Genomic DNA, 13,732 nt, shown 5'->3' on the forward strand with positions numbered 1-13,732 from the left:
TTATGCTGTCCAATGTCTGGGTGTCCTCTGTGTCCTCAGAGATTCTGGCCCGGACTCTCCTAAGCATGTGCTCCCTCCACTGTCAAGGTCTGTCTCCCACGTGGACCAGGACTTCCACACAGGCTGGGCATCTCTTCATTTCCCTGCCTCTCAAGCACAGATTGTGGCCCTAAAGTTAAATCCTATAGTTATTTCTTGAATCCAAGAGGAAATACATGTCATTTATTTTGCTGAGACAGTATAAGATATTTAAATGGATTGTGTGCTAAAGTAGACTCTTTTTTTAGACAATTGCATTATTTTTACCATCCCCACACTTGGAGAAATGTCCTGGGTGTGAGCAGCTATGCGCCCTGACGCTCATGGGTCCCAGAGCCTTTCTGCAGCCGGACGATTCTGAACAGGCTGAAGCGCTGGGCTGAGTAACATCACATCTCTTTCAAAATCCCAAGGTATTTCTTCTATTTTGTCAAGAGACTGTGCAATGGACTCCTGTCCTTCTGTGCCTGCCTGTTTCAGGACGCAGGAAGAGCCCGGCTCTCAGTGCTGCTGTCCGTCCTGGCAACGCCACCGCCACTCACGGCCTCTGCCCGCAGGCGTGGGCAGCCGGACATGGCACACCCGGCTGGCATCTGAGGATGCCAACGCCGGGGCCTGACTGACTGCTCCTGCCCCGTGGCACCACCTGCGTCCCACAGAGCTCTGCCCCCAGAAAGGGTCTTCCTGTCTGTGACCCCACGTGAGGTCACAATGCTGCGGTGGCACAAACGGCCAAGGTCATTGTGTGCCTCAGCCCTTAGCAACCTGTGGACAAGACCGGAGGCATTTCCTTTGTGATGACACAGGAGTGCCCTCTCTCTGCCGGCAGGTGGGGACAGCGTTGTCACACAGGTGCCCTCTGTCTGCCGGCAGGTGGGGACAGCATTGTCATACAGGTGCCCTCTCTCTGCCAGCAGGTGGGGACAGCGTTGTCACACAGCTGCCCTCTCTTTGCTGGGAGGTGGGGACAGCGTTGTCACACAGCTGCCTTCTCTCTGCTGGCAGGTGGGGACAGCGTTGCCACACAGCTGCCCTCTCTCTGCTTGCAGGTAGGGACAGCGTTGTCACACAGCTGCCCTCTCTTTGCTGGGAGGTGGGGACAGCGTTGTCACATAGCTGCCCTCTCTCTGCTGGCAGGTGGGAACAGTGTTGTCACACAGGTGCCCTCTCTCTGCTTGCAGGTAGGGACAGCGTTGTCACACAGCTGCCCTCTCTTTGCTGGGAGGTGGGGACAGCGTTGCCACACAGCTGCCCTCTCTCTGCTGGCAGGTGGGAACAGTGTTGTCACACAGCTGCCCTCTCTCTGCTGGCAGGTGGGGACAGCGTTGTCACACAGCTGCCCTCTCTCTGCTGGCAGGTGGGGACAGCGTTGTCACACAGCTGCCCTCTCTCTGCTGGCAGGTAGGGACAGCATTGTCACACAGGTGCCCTCTCTCTGCTGGCAGGTAGGGACAGCGTTGTCACACAGCTACTCTCTCCCTGCCGGCAGGTGAAGGGCGAGTGGGAGGGGCAGAGTCCTGGAACGAGGTGGGCCTGCGTCACATCTCTGCACAGGACACGCTTTGAAGGAAGGAGTCGTCGTGGCCTGGTCATTATTTGAAGGTCGCAGACCTGGAAGGAACATGCCTGGGGTTTGGCCACCTCCAGGCCACTCCTTAAACGTGTCACCTGCCGGTGGCTGGGACCTCACGCTGTGCAGGTGGAGGCTGACAGGGACACTCAGGGGACACACACCGGGCGTGAGGGGTCAGCACAGCTGTGGGTGCTGCAGGAGTGTGTGGATAAAATGCGTCAGTCTCCACGCGTGGCCTTTCGGGTCAGATGCTTCCTGGGGACGCAGCGCCTGGGCTCCGATCTGTGTGTTCACGTAGACAGACCGAGTGTGCTGCCACCACTCTCCAAACATCCTACAAAACATGTGCGTGTCAGTAAAGGGCCTTCCCACATACCAGTGGGCTCACGCTCAGTCCTACCAGGAGTGAGGGCCGTACCTGGCAGAAGCGCCGAAGTACCAGACTCACAACCTGCAGCTGCAGGTGTCAGCCGAGCAGCTGGAGCAGGTGCAGGTGTCAGCCGAGCAGCTGGAGCAGGTGCAGGTGTCAGCCGAGCAGCTGGAGCAGGCGCGGGTGTCGGCCAAGCCGTGTGAGCAGGTGCAGGTGTCAGCTGAGCAGCTGGAGCAGGTCCAGGTATCAGCCAAGCCGTGTGGGCAGGTGCAGGTGTCAGCCGAGCAGCTGGAGCAGGTGCGGGTGTCGGCCGAGCGGTGTGGGCAGGTGCGGGTGTCAGCCGAGCAGCTGGAGCAGGTGCAGGTATCAGCCAAGCCATGTGGGCAGGTGCAGGTGTCAGCCAAGCAGCTGGAGCAGGTGCGGGTGTCAGCCAAGCAGCTGGAGCAGGTGCGGGTGTCGGCCGAGCAGCTGGAGCAGGTGCGGGTGTCAGCCAAGCCGTGTGAGCAGGTGCGGGTGTTGGCCGAGCGGCTGGGGCAGGTGCGGGTGTCGGCCGAGCGGCTGGAGCAGGTGTGTGTGTCGGCCGAGCCGTGTGGGCAGGTGCGGGTGTCGGCCGAGCAGTTGGAGCAGCTGCAGGTGTCAGCCAAGCGGTGCGGGCAGGTGCAGACTGAGGGGCTGAGAGAGACGACAGGAACTCACGGGGTTTGTCCAAACGCGCAACCCCTGAACTCCTCTCGCAGACCGACTGAGCGGGCGGGTCCCTCTGTGCATTTCTCATTTTCACAAAAGCAAAGACGTTTTATTTCTTTTTAAGAACGGCACATTTACTTCTGCCAATCTTCCAAACCACTCCCCTCTCTCGTGCTTCAGCGGGTCGTCAGATGACGCGGGCATTGCAGGAGAGTCGTTTAGTTGTTTGTTCATGACCCGCCAAACAGCGCCATTCCTAACGCACAGTGCAAGACTGAGGTTATCAGAACATTCAATACACCACGAGAGCACAATATCCCCAACACTCATTAACGCTTCGAGTATCCCTTGCGGCAACTTAAATGCACAAAAAAACGTAAGAATGTAAGTGTGCAACCTTCTTACTCTTCTTATATCAGGGAAGATTCTGTCTCTCTGAAACCCCCGTGTTCAGGCCTGCGCCGTGAAGACGAGTCGTGATAAAGCCCCGAGGAAAGCTCGGGGGTCCCGCTTTATCCTAACGTTGCCTGCCCCCGTGGCCTTCTGCATGCCGCTCTGCGAATGTGCTGTGGAAACTTCCGGAAGGCCCTTCAGGGGAACCAGGGACTCTCTCCACACTTCACAGAGCAGCTGAAAGGCGTGACCGCTCCTTGAGCCGTCTGACGCCAAAGTCCCAGCGTGTCCTTTTTCCGAACCACGGGAGGCCACTCGACCACGCAGACACGCAGGGCCCTTGGCAGCCAGCGCAGAGGGGCCCGGCCTGGCGCCTGCGTGAACGCGCCACTCGTGGTGACTGGTCTACGGCTGGGGCTGTGCGAGCTCCTAACCAACGTGCACGTGTGCACTAAGTTAATTATTAAATCAGAGAGCTCGAGTCACTACCGTCGTAGCTCCACTCCCTGCTAATCAAGTAGCCGGTCGTTGAGGGCCCCGGACTGCGCGCTCGGTTAGCCCAGAGCCCCGCCTGCATCCTGCTTTTGCTTGGAGGGCGCGCCCTCCCCCTGCCGCGGGAGGCTCTGGCATCCCAGGAGTGCCGTGGCATCTTGATCAATCCTCGGTGAGCAAGGTCAGCTGGTTGCACGGCTCAGGGATGAACGGCAAAGAGCTGCACGTGAGAATGAACCGGGTGGTGCGTGAAGAAGCTGAAACGCAGCGTGTGTGCGGTCAATGCCGTGGGTCCTGGCCGTTGGCGGGCCGAACACTCCGCCTTCCGCAGCCGAGGCCACCGGTGATGGAAGTTCAAGTTTAGGTGGGTGCCCGAGTTTTATCTGCCACGCACACTGCTGCGTGGTCTTTGTCCAGCGGTCTGGCCTGAGTTCCTCCTACTGCCGTGGACTCCCTCTTCCTCCCGTCTCAGATTCCTCCCTCCCAAGTCACAGCACTTGGGGACAGTGGCCTGCGGGTGGCCAGGGGGCTGCCCATGCCTGGGTGCGGGCCCCGGGGCCGGGCTTGGGACTGTGGTCAGTCAGACTCCAGGGAGGGGGTGCATGGGGAATGCGGGGCCAGCCCCACCCCAACACACGCCATCCACCAGAGACAGACGGTCACTGCTGGGGACCTCCCACCTCCTGCCACCAAGCTCACCTGGGCAGAGCCCCGAAAATGATGAAAACATTCGCTCTCTCTTAGCCGTCCAAGAACCGTCCAGAACCCAGCCATGCCTCACCACGGACGTGGTCTCGGCTCATAGCCTCCACACGCACACATGCATGCACACATGCACATGGACACACACATGCACATGCACACGCACATGCCCGCACACATGCTGCTGGCCCCGGAGAGAGCTGCCCCAGCAGGGAGCGCCCCGTCCCGCCACGGGTCCCTCCGCTTCTCACCCTGCCAGGCGATCCTCGGAGATTCTGTCTTCTCCGGGGCTTCCTGCTCACTTTTTCCTTAACGGGGAAGACATGGGCTCTGCTTAGCACCCGGCCGGGAATGAAAGTCCTTACGCTGATGCTGTGTGGGCCCGAGCGAGCCATCGAAGGCACAGGTCAGTGTGATCATTTGTGTGGTCAGGTGGGAAACCTGGATGTAGACTGACCACGAGGACCCCTTGCCTCCTGACTTTCAGAGCGCAGCCTGGGGACCTCCTCCCGGGTCTCTCTGCCCTGGCGGTGCCTCGTGACAGCCCCACGAGTGGGGACACACTGTGGCCTGTGTGAGCACATCCTGGTCCGTGCCCATCTTTCACCCCAGCAAACTGGGAAAGCACACTGCGTTCCCCTCCCAGCAGTGAGCACACCGAGGGCTCAGGACCGCACGCAGCCGGCCCAGAGTTGCCCACGGATCCTCCGTGGCCCTGGGCAGCGGCCTTAGTGCAGCGTCCAGCTGAGGACAGGAAGAGGCAGGAAATGTCAGTGTTGTGAGGGGCTCGTTTTTGTTGTCTTCTTCTTTCTCTCACACAGATATTCTTTCCTTTTTTCCCCCTAAATCACGTGGCCAGAGGCTGGCCCTCACGTGGACCCAGATGACGTGCTGCTTTTTTTTTCTTTCTGAACAGTGGGGACACGCAAGAAGCTTGGTGCAAACACAACAACGTCCTGGGAACGTTCTGTCCCTGCAGGGACCGGAGCCCGGCCGCCCCTCTCGTCTTGACCGGGCATCCAAGCGTGGCGCTGGTTTATATAGCGGCAGCCACGTCCCGGGACAGCGGTCGGGGCTCACGTTTCAGAAGAATTGCCGCCGCCGATAAGGTCCCCAACAGCACACGCTGGAGTCCCTGGCTGAGAAGAGCAAAAGGTGAGGTTGCAAAATTTTTTTATTTTTCCGTTTTCTAAGAGGAAACCATCCTTGAAACTCATAAAGTGGCCCGAGAGAGGCCACGGTTTGGGCTGCGTGGCAAGCGTGGGTGGCTTCTCTCCGCCACGCTGGCCGCCGGTCACTGCCGCGGCTCCCGTGAGCTCGGCTCGGCCGCCCCGCAGCGGCACGTGGGTGGGTCCGAGGGGCAGCGTTACCGAGATGTGGTCCTGTCAGAATGTCCCCGTTGGTGCCGCCCCGCTCAGCAGCATTAGTGCTTTGGAAATGGCTACCGGAAGTCTAAGATTAAGAAAACAAAGATTTTGAGAGTGGAAATGATTGACTCTTCCACTGTGTCTTAACAACTCGGTAGCTCTGAAATCATTTTATAAGCGTGAGAACGCTGTGAGAATTCAGTGGGCATTTAGGGCCTTGGTTGCCCCCGCTAATAAGGGCTCAATTCCTAGTATGATTCACCTTTTGCCACATTAGATGAATTAGGGGAAATGTATGTCTTTGATTCCCAGTAACTATTGCCAGTAGTTTCACACTGCTTGGCAGCATCGTAAATTAAAATAAGCTGTTACCGAGATATTTTGGTGATGTGATATGAAAAACCTCTTTTGGAATCACTGGGACACTTGAAGCCCGCCCAGCCCCAGGGCTCGGACTCCCCGGACCGCAGCCCCAAGCCCCGCGGCCCAGGTGGAGCGAGTCCGCTGCAGGGTCTGGCCCACGGCTCCTCGCGCCCCCACGGCACCTGTGGTCTCCCCGTTTCGGTTTCAGGATGCGAGCGGCTGTGGTCCTCCTGGCTGTCGCGCTGGTCCTGGCCTGCACTGGAGTCCTCTTCCCTTTCGTCTGGGGAGGCAAGGGACTCCGCTGGGGTAGGTGACAAAGAACATACGTTTTATTTTATAAAACCACTTTTCAAAATTACCAAAACAGACAGCTCAGTGGTGGCTTTGAGAGTCAGGCAGGACCCTGTAAGGGTATGTTTCGTTATGTTTCACGAGGAAAAGTTGTGATTCTTACGTTTAGAAGGAGTGCAGTGCTGATATTGCATAATTCTTTCTGAAAAAGAGCTGATTTTCCTCTGAGTACACAACAGGAAACGTCCATTCGTTCCTGCTCGCACATTTGAAATAAAAATTTCTACGGGAGTCATTTTGTTTCTTTCCTACAAAAATCATCTTTTATTCAATGACCTCTGTGGTGTGATTTCTGGACTCAGAGTGCTGCAGTGTGAAATTAGGCTAAGAAAGCTACTAGATACAGCGGTTAAAATAATCACGTATCAAACTCTGTGCTTTTCTTTTGCTAAAACAAACAAACAATAAATTAAGTCCCGAACCCTGAGAACAAGTGGCACTGACATGAGCATCTGCAAAGGGGCGTTTGCCTGTAAATGTCAGCCCTGTGGACGCCCTCTGGCCCCTGGGACAGTTGACGCCTCCCTGGCGTCATCCCCGGCCTGTCGGGCCACCGTCGGGACCTTGCTCGTGCCCCCCCCCCCAAATTGGAGGCCATCTCCGTCTCCCCTCCAGTCCCTGCTGCCCCGTCCACCGGCCACACCCGGCCCTGCCTCCCGCTGGGACCCACATTTTTTTTCAACTTTCCTGAGCACGGGAGCTCAGGACATGTCCCGGCCCCTCACAGACTTGTGCCCCGGGACAGCCCCCTGCACATGCACGGCCAGCACCTCCGGTCACACCACTGTGAGGTCCGGCCGAGCGGGGGCCCCTCCTGCCACCTGCCCCGGCGCCGAGCGTGCGCTGCAAACGGGGAAGTTGGAGAATCGCCCACCGCAGTCGAGATTGGAGAGCAGAGTGAGATTCTGCACTGGAGCCGGGCGTGCACTGCCCCGGCCAGCGCTAGAAAGAGTAAAACCGGCCCCCGTGTTGGAGTCCCTCAAGGAAGAGTGATTTCGCGTCTTCCCGCAGTGAGTCAGTCCTTCTAGAACAGGGAGCATGGTCAGTGCTCAGCAAGTCGCTTGTGAGTTAATCACTCTGCCCTCTTATTTCACGTTTGCTACAGTCCTAGCGGCATGAGACAATAGTGGCAAAAGTCGGAAGTCCAGTGGCCAGTTACGAGCAAATTGCTATGCACACAAGATATCTAACAACACATAAAAAATTGTGTACCGTGTTTTTTATTTTAGAAATTGTATTTTTTTTAAATGTCAGGATAGGCAGTATCTCTAGCTTTGCTAGAACAATTTTTTGTTACTATTTCTCCATCTATGAGAGACTTGACTTTTTTTTTTTTTTGCTTAAATTTTCGGTGACTATATAAGTAATACGATTACAGCAATTGCTGATAATGCACTTTGGAACGCATTTTACTGTTCATTAGAATATTTTGAAGCTGAAAAAATCATTACTAGTTAAATATTTAGGACACAGGCAGTCAGACAGCCCAGTAATGTCAGGCTTACTCATTAGTTTATTTTCTGGAATACGCCGCGATACTTAATTCTAAAGATAAATAATTCTACCTTTTATAAATAGTTTTAGGCTGGGAACGGTGGCTCACGCCTGTACTCCTAGCTTTCTGGGAGGCCGAGGTGGGAGGAACGCTGCAGCTCAGGGGTTCGACACCAGCCTGAGCAGAGGGAGACCCCATCTCTATCCCTAGAAAAAAAAAATGTTTTAAAAATACATAAAGGCCGGGCGCGGTGGCTCACACCTGTAATCCTAGCACTCTGGGAGGCCAAGGCAGGTGGATTGCTCAAGGTCAGAAGTTCGAAATCAGCCTGAGAGAGATCCCATCTCTACTAAAAATAGAAAGAAATTAATTGGCCAACTAAAATATATATATATACAAAAAATTAGCCGGGCATGGTGGCACATGCCTGTAGTCCCAGCTACTCGGGAGGCTGAGGCAGGAGGATCGCTTGAGCCCAGGAGTTTGAGGTTGCTGTGAGCTAGGCTGACGCCACGGCACTCTAGCCCGGGCTACAGAGCGAGACTCTGTCTCAAAAAAAAAGAAAAAAACAAACATAAAAGTAGGTTTTGTACATAGATGTGTAAGGCTCAAAAACATCTGACGTTCTATTTATGTTTAGAAGCAGGTGTCTTCCCTTTAACGAAGTGTTGACGACACAGAGTTAGCTCGGCACCTCACGTCACTCTGTGCCTCACAGACGCCCTTGCCGCGTCTCTGCCATTCGACCCGCACGCCTCCACCTGGAAGTAGGTCCTCACCCTGCTAACCTTTCCAAGTGCTACAACAAATAAGCGTGTTTTTGTTGGAAAGCGCTGGTATATTTGAACACCTTATCATTTGTTAGACATACAAATTGGTGGATTTTATTATGGACTTTATCACTAATTTAGGCAACTAAAATATTCAGGAAAGAAGTTTTTCAAACTCACTAGGAGAGTCCGGTGAGTGAGGAATTAAGTGCCGACGGCGCGTCCCGACCCCCAGGCAGCCCTGCCAGGGGGGACTAAGGTCCTCGTCACGGGGATACGGAGGTGCGTGGGGTAAATAATCTCCCCAGGACCTCATGGTCGGCCAGCCACGGAAGTCCCGTGGCTGCCACGGCCTCAAGCCGGGCCTGGCGGACGGAGCTAAGGATGACAGACCGTCGCCACGCCCGCTGTGCTCCGTCCCCAGCAGAGACCGAGGACGCCCGCGTCACCAGCGTCGTGGAGCAGAGCAGGGTCCTGGTGGACGGCGCCATCCGCCGCACGATGGAGAGGTGAGGGGGGCGGGTCTCCGTGACATGGTGGGGAGGGGGGACCGGGTTGCCATGACAGGCAGGGAGGGGGAACGGGGTTGCCATGACAGGGTGGGGAGGGGGGACGGGGTTGCCATGACAGGGTGGGGAGGGGGGACGGGGTTGCCATGACAGGCAGGAAGGGGGGACGGGGTTGCCATGACAGGCGGGAAGGGAGACGGGGTTGCCATGACAGGGCGGGAAGGGGGGACGGGGTTGCCATGACAGGGCGGGAAGGGAGGACGGGGTTGCCATGACAGGTGGGAAGGGGGGACGGGGTTGCCATGACAAGGCAGGAAGGGGGGATGGGGTTGCCATGACAGGCAGGAAGGGGGGACGGGGTTGCCATGACAGGGCGGGAAGGGAGGACGGGGTTGCCATGACAGGGTGGGGAGGGGGGACGGGGTTGCCATGACAGGCAGGGAGGGGGGACGGGGTTGCCATGACAGGCAGGAAGGGGGGACGGGGTTGCCATGACAGGGCGGGAAGGGAGGACGGGGTTGCCATGACAGGGCGGGGAGGGGGGACGGGGTTGCCATGACAGGCAGGAAGGGGGGACGGGGTTGCCATGACAGGCGGGAAGGGGGGATGGGGCTGCCATGACAAGGCAGGGAGGGGGGACGGGGTTGCCATGACAGAGCGGGAAGGGGGAACGGGGTTGCCATGACAAGGCAGGGAGGGGGGACGGGGTTGCCATGACAGGCAACAGTGCCTTTAATCCTAGCACTCTGGGAGGCTGAGGCGGGTGGATCACTCAAGGTCAGGAGTCCGAGACTAGCCTGAGCAAGAGTGAGGCCCTGTGTCTACTAAAAATAGAAGTAAATTAATTGGCCAACTACAAATGTATAGATAAAATTAACCAGGCATGGTGGCGCATGCCTGTAATCCCAGCTCTTTGGGAGGCTGAGGCAGGAGGATCGCTTGAGCCCAGGAGGTTGAGGTTGTTGTGAGCCAGGCTGATGCCATGGCACTCACTCTAGCCTGGGCAACAGAGTGAGACTCTGTCAAAAAAAAAAAAAAAAAAGGAAAGAAAAAAGGAAGGAAGGAAGGAAGGAAGGAAGGAAGGAAGGAAGGAAGGAAGGAAGGAAGGAAGGAAGGAAGGAGTGAGTTACTTTAGAGCTGACAAGGAACAGAAACTAATTTCTACCTAATAATACCCAACGTTAGAGTTGTGACTAAATTACGTCTCTCGCTCACTCGCTGGTGGTGGTGTGGTGCCACATTTTGGAAAGGGAGGTGAGGGCAGAGTGTGACACGAAGGGTCAGGCACAGTGGAGGGCCTGAGGTGCCCCTGCTCCGGGGCTGGCATCCCAGCCCCCCAGCTCCATGGGGCAGGACGACAGGGACTTTGCTCTCAGTAACAGGTGCGGCCAGAGTCCCCTGGGACCGATGCCCACAGAGCGACAGAGGAAGCCAGGGGACACCTGCACGTGGGCGGGTCGCGGCCCAGGAGAGGAGCCCTGAGCTCGGGGCTCTGAGCCTTCCCTATCGGGGAGTGAGCCTGCCCTCCCCGGGCCTGCTCCCGCTCTGCTGGGAGGTGTGGCGATGGGCCGTGGACGGAGAGCCTGCCTCTGCCCCCCCCCCCCGTCGTCATCCAAACGTGCTGGAGAGACAGTGAACTGAGATAGAGCTTTGTTACCATAGGACGTGGAGAAACTGTCCCCCAATAGTCTCCCCCCCTCGTGGGCACGCGGCCCGGGCATCCTGCACGCTGGATGGAGGGGTGCAGGCGTCTGGAGCCCCAGAGCACAGCCCGCTGCGGTCACTCCGCCCCTCTGCCGGGGCCTGGCCCACGGCGGCCTCGCCGTCCCAAGGTGGCCGGCTCCCCCTCCGGTCTTGGGCGAGCAGCTCCAGAAGAGGACGGCGAGGCCCACTCTGTCCCCAGTGAGGCCGCCCCCGGGTGCTCGGGCAGTGCTCTGGGCCGCCACGGTGCGGGAAGCGTCACTGCCAAGGCCTCCCGTGTCCCGCCTGCCCGGGGACCCCAGGTCCTCACGTGCTAGCAGTCAGGCTGGCTCCCCGCTGTGGCTGCTGCGGAGAATCCGACAGTGGGGCCAGCCAGGCACCTGCGGGAGGGGACAGGACGCCAGCAGGTGAGGCAGGATCGTGGACTTCACGTTCCACTGGCCCGTCTGTGACTCTCGCTGTACATGGCGTCCTTGCCCGGCGCTGCGGCTGCAGCCGGTTCTCTGCCTTGGAGCAGAAGGGTGAGGTTTCAGACCGGGTCCCTGCACCCTGCGCTTGTGAGACCTGGACGGGGCTGCGTGCTCCAGTGCCCTGCCTCCCTGGCTGGGGCAGACAGAAATCGTGTCCAGGGCAGGGTGAGACGGCCCCCCTCAGCAATCGTGTGAAAGCCAAAGGAGTTCAGATGTGGCAGTCTTACGAGGGCCAGTGTCAGCCGTTTCCTTCCCTGTCCAACACCGACACGTTATTTGCGCCCGCCCGAGTCCCGTCCGTTCGACTAACCCTGCGGACGTGCACACCACACAGCGCCCGGCACCTCGGCCGAGACATGGTAGTTGCTCAATAAAACCTGCTTCATTAACTAGCAATTAAGGACCAAAGCAACCGTGAGTAAATAACTAACTTTACATCTCCTACTTGTGCTGCAGAAACCTCAGAAAAAGGGAAATCGCTTCCCCCGAGCGGCTTCCGCCCTTCTCCAAGCTGCCCGAGCGGACGAGCGCAGCCGTCTCCCGGGCGGCTGAGATCATGGAGACCTCCATCCGGGTGATGGGACTCCAGCGACCGCGGCATCCGACTGGTAGGCGCCTCGGTGCGTCCCTCTCCCTGCAAGGACCCGCCGCCGCCAACCCCCTTCCGGTGGCTCGTTTGGGGACGTTTCCTGCCTGACACCGCAAGGGACGTGGTTCCTGCGCCCGCCCCGGCACAGGAGCTGCCGTTCTTTAAAACGCCCACCCCCCGGTCGCAGCATCTGATCTCTGTGGATCTGGGAAACAACTGCTCCTCTGCCATTCAAATCAAATAAGGAAAACCGGTTTAATCAGTTAAACATCCTGCTTTATGGTAGGAAATGATTTAGGGATTTTCCCGCAGCCCCTCTCCCTGGTCGAAACTTGGGGAGCTCATCGCGAAGCCCTTCCAGGACTGGAGCTTGCGTGGGGGGCAGCCCGTCTCGGGGTGTAGAGGACCGAACGCAAGTCTCCGCCTGCCCCTGGGGGACCACGGCCTTGCTGGGTGACCCGGAGTCTTGGAGACCCGGTTTGCCTGCAAAGCGAGGACGGGAACGGCGGCTGCTCACCCAGACAGCTGCCGGGAGACCACACATAACAAGGGGCGCCCTGCGTTCCATCCAGAGCACCCCGTGGACGTAGGATGCTGAGGTGACAAGGAACGCAGCAGCAAGGCGTGTCTGCAGTCACGGTGACGGGAAGCTAGGGAGCGAGGTTTCCTCTTACTGAATTTACCGAGGATTTTTTCGGTGCAGTGCCATAAACTACTCGATCTCTGAGTTTTTCCTTCTAACTAGCGCTAGGTTAGTTAGTGCTGTTGACTTCACTTTCAGAATAAGACAAACTTGGCAAAACCAGGATTAACCAGAATTCTCAGATCCTAAACTTAACAGTGAAATTTAGTTGATTTTTCTTTTTAGCAACCAGAGGTCCATTTGCAATGGTTTTGTTTCTGACCACGAGGCTGAGGGAGGTTTCCAGGGGACTGTTTATCGCTGTCCCATGGCGCCAGGAGCTGGGGCTCCTGGGGGAACAGCCGCTGCTGGCGGGGAGGACACGGTTCTTCCCGGCTCACGCCTGGTCCAGGGCTCCCCGCCTAGGTCCGTGGGTGCAGGCGCTCAGGGAGAACACGCTGATGCGTGGTCCCGGCCGTTGCGTGGGATTGTTTTCCCTCTGAGCGAGGCCCGTCTGGAGGGTTTAGGATGCGAGGAAAGTAACAGGAACTGGACAGGGTTCTCCCTGCTTCACCGCCCAGCAGGACCCGTGCCCGGCCTGCTCCCCGCAGTGGCTGGTCCCTACGCAGCTGTGGTCACCTGGTGCTTTCTCACTGGCCAGTTGCCTGCTGTGAAGGTTCACGCTTACGTGCCTGTTCGAGGAACACACGCGTTGTCTTCTGATAACTGAGTGCACGTCATAGCCGGAGGTTCATCGAGCTGTTCTCATGTAGAGTCTTCACGCCGAGGTTGCTCCGTGAACATTCGTTATTAAGAGACTTGTTCTGTGTCTCCCCTACCTGCACACGGGATGCTTTCCTCCTGAGCATTTTCCTACTGAATGTCTGGTTCATCACGGTTGTAAGGCATCATCTTCAAAGGTTTATACATACGATCTCGGAGAAATAACCACCGGTAATTACTTCTACTGGCGGACAACAAAACCGCCCTCACTCTGATTTGTTGAATGACATATAAATAGAGACAGAGTTGGCAACAAAAAAAAAAAAAAAATCAATAAATGAAGGAGGGAGTTTTCTGGGGCCGAATCTGGAAAGATTTACAAGAAAGGAGCCAAGAATCAGTATGAAGGAAAAATGAAGCGCGTCGTAGAGGGTGGGCACTAATGCGAATACTTTGTACTGGTTCCGGGACTCTGTCTAGTAAACAGCAGGGTTTCGTATTGGGGTGGGGGAAGTG

General features: G+C 57.2%; 1 protein-coding gene across 1 annotated transcript in view; it reads left to right on the top strand.

Annotated features, from left to right (window-relative positions):
• The first annotated feature begins 6,195 nt into the window (after positions 1-6,195).
• Positions 6,196-13,732, top strand: part of TPO (thyroid peroxidase) — a 44,201-nt gene continuing 36,664 nt past the window's right edge. The window contains exons 1-3 of the mRNA XM_076000502.1: positions 6,196-6,292; positions 9,027-9,111; positions 11,739-11,890. Of these exons, the coding sequence (XP_075856617.1) occupies positions 6,196-6,292; positions 9,027-9,111; positions 11,739-11,890 (334 nt within the window). The remainder of the gene's footprint in view (positions 6,293-9,026; positions 9,112-11,738; positions 11,891-13,732) is intronic.

Source organism: Microcebus murinus, chromosome 3 (genome assembly GCF_040939455.1).
Source record: "Microcebus murinus isolate Inina chromosome 3, M.murinus_Inina_mat1.0, whole genome shotgun sequence".
NCBI lineage: Eukaryota > Metazoa > Chordata > Mammalia > Primates > Cheirogaleidae > Microcebus > Microcebus murinus.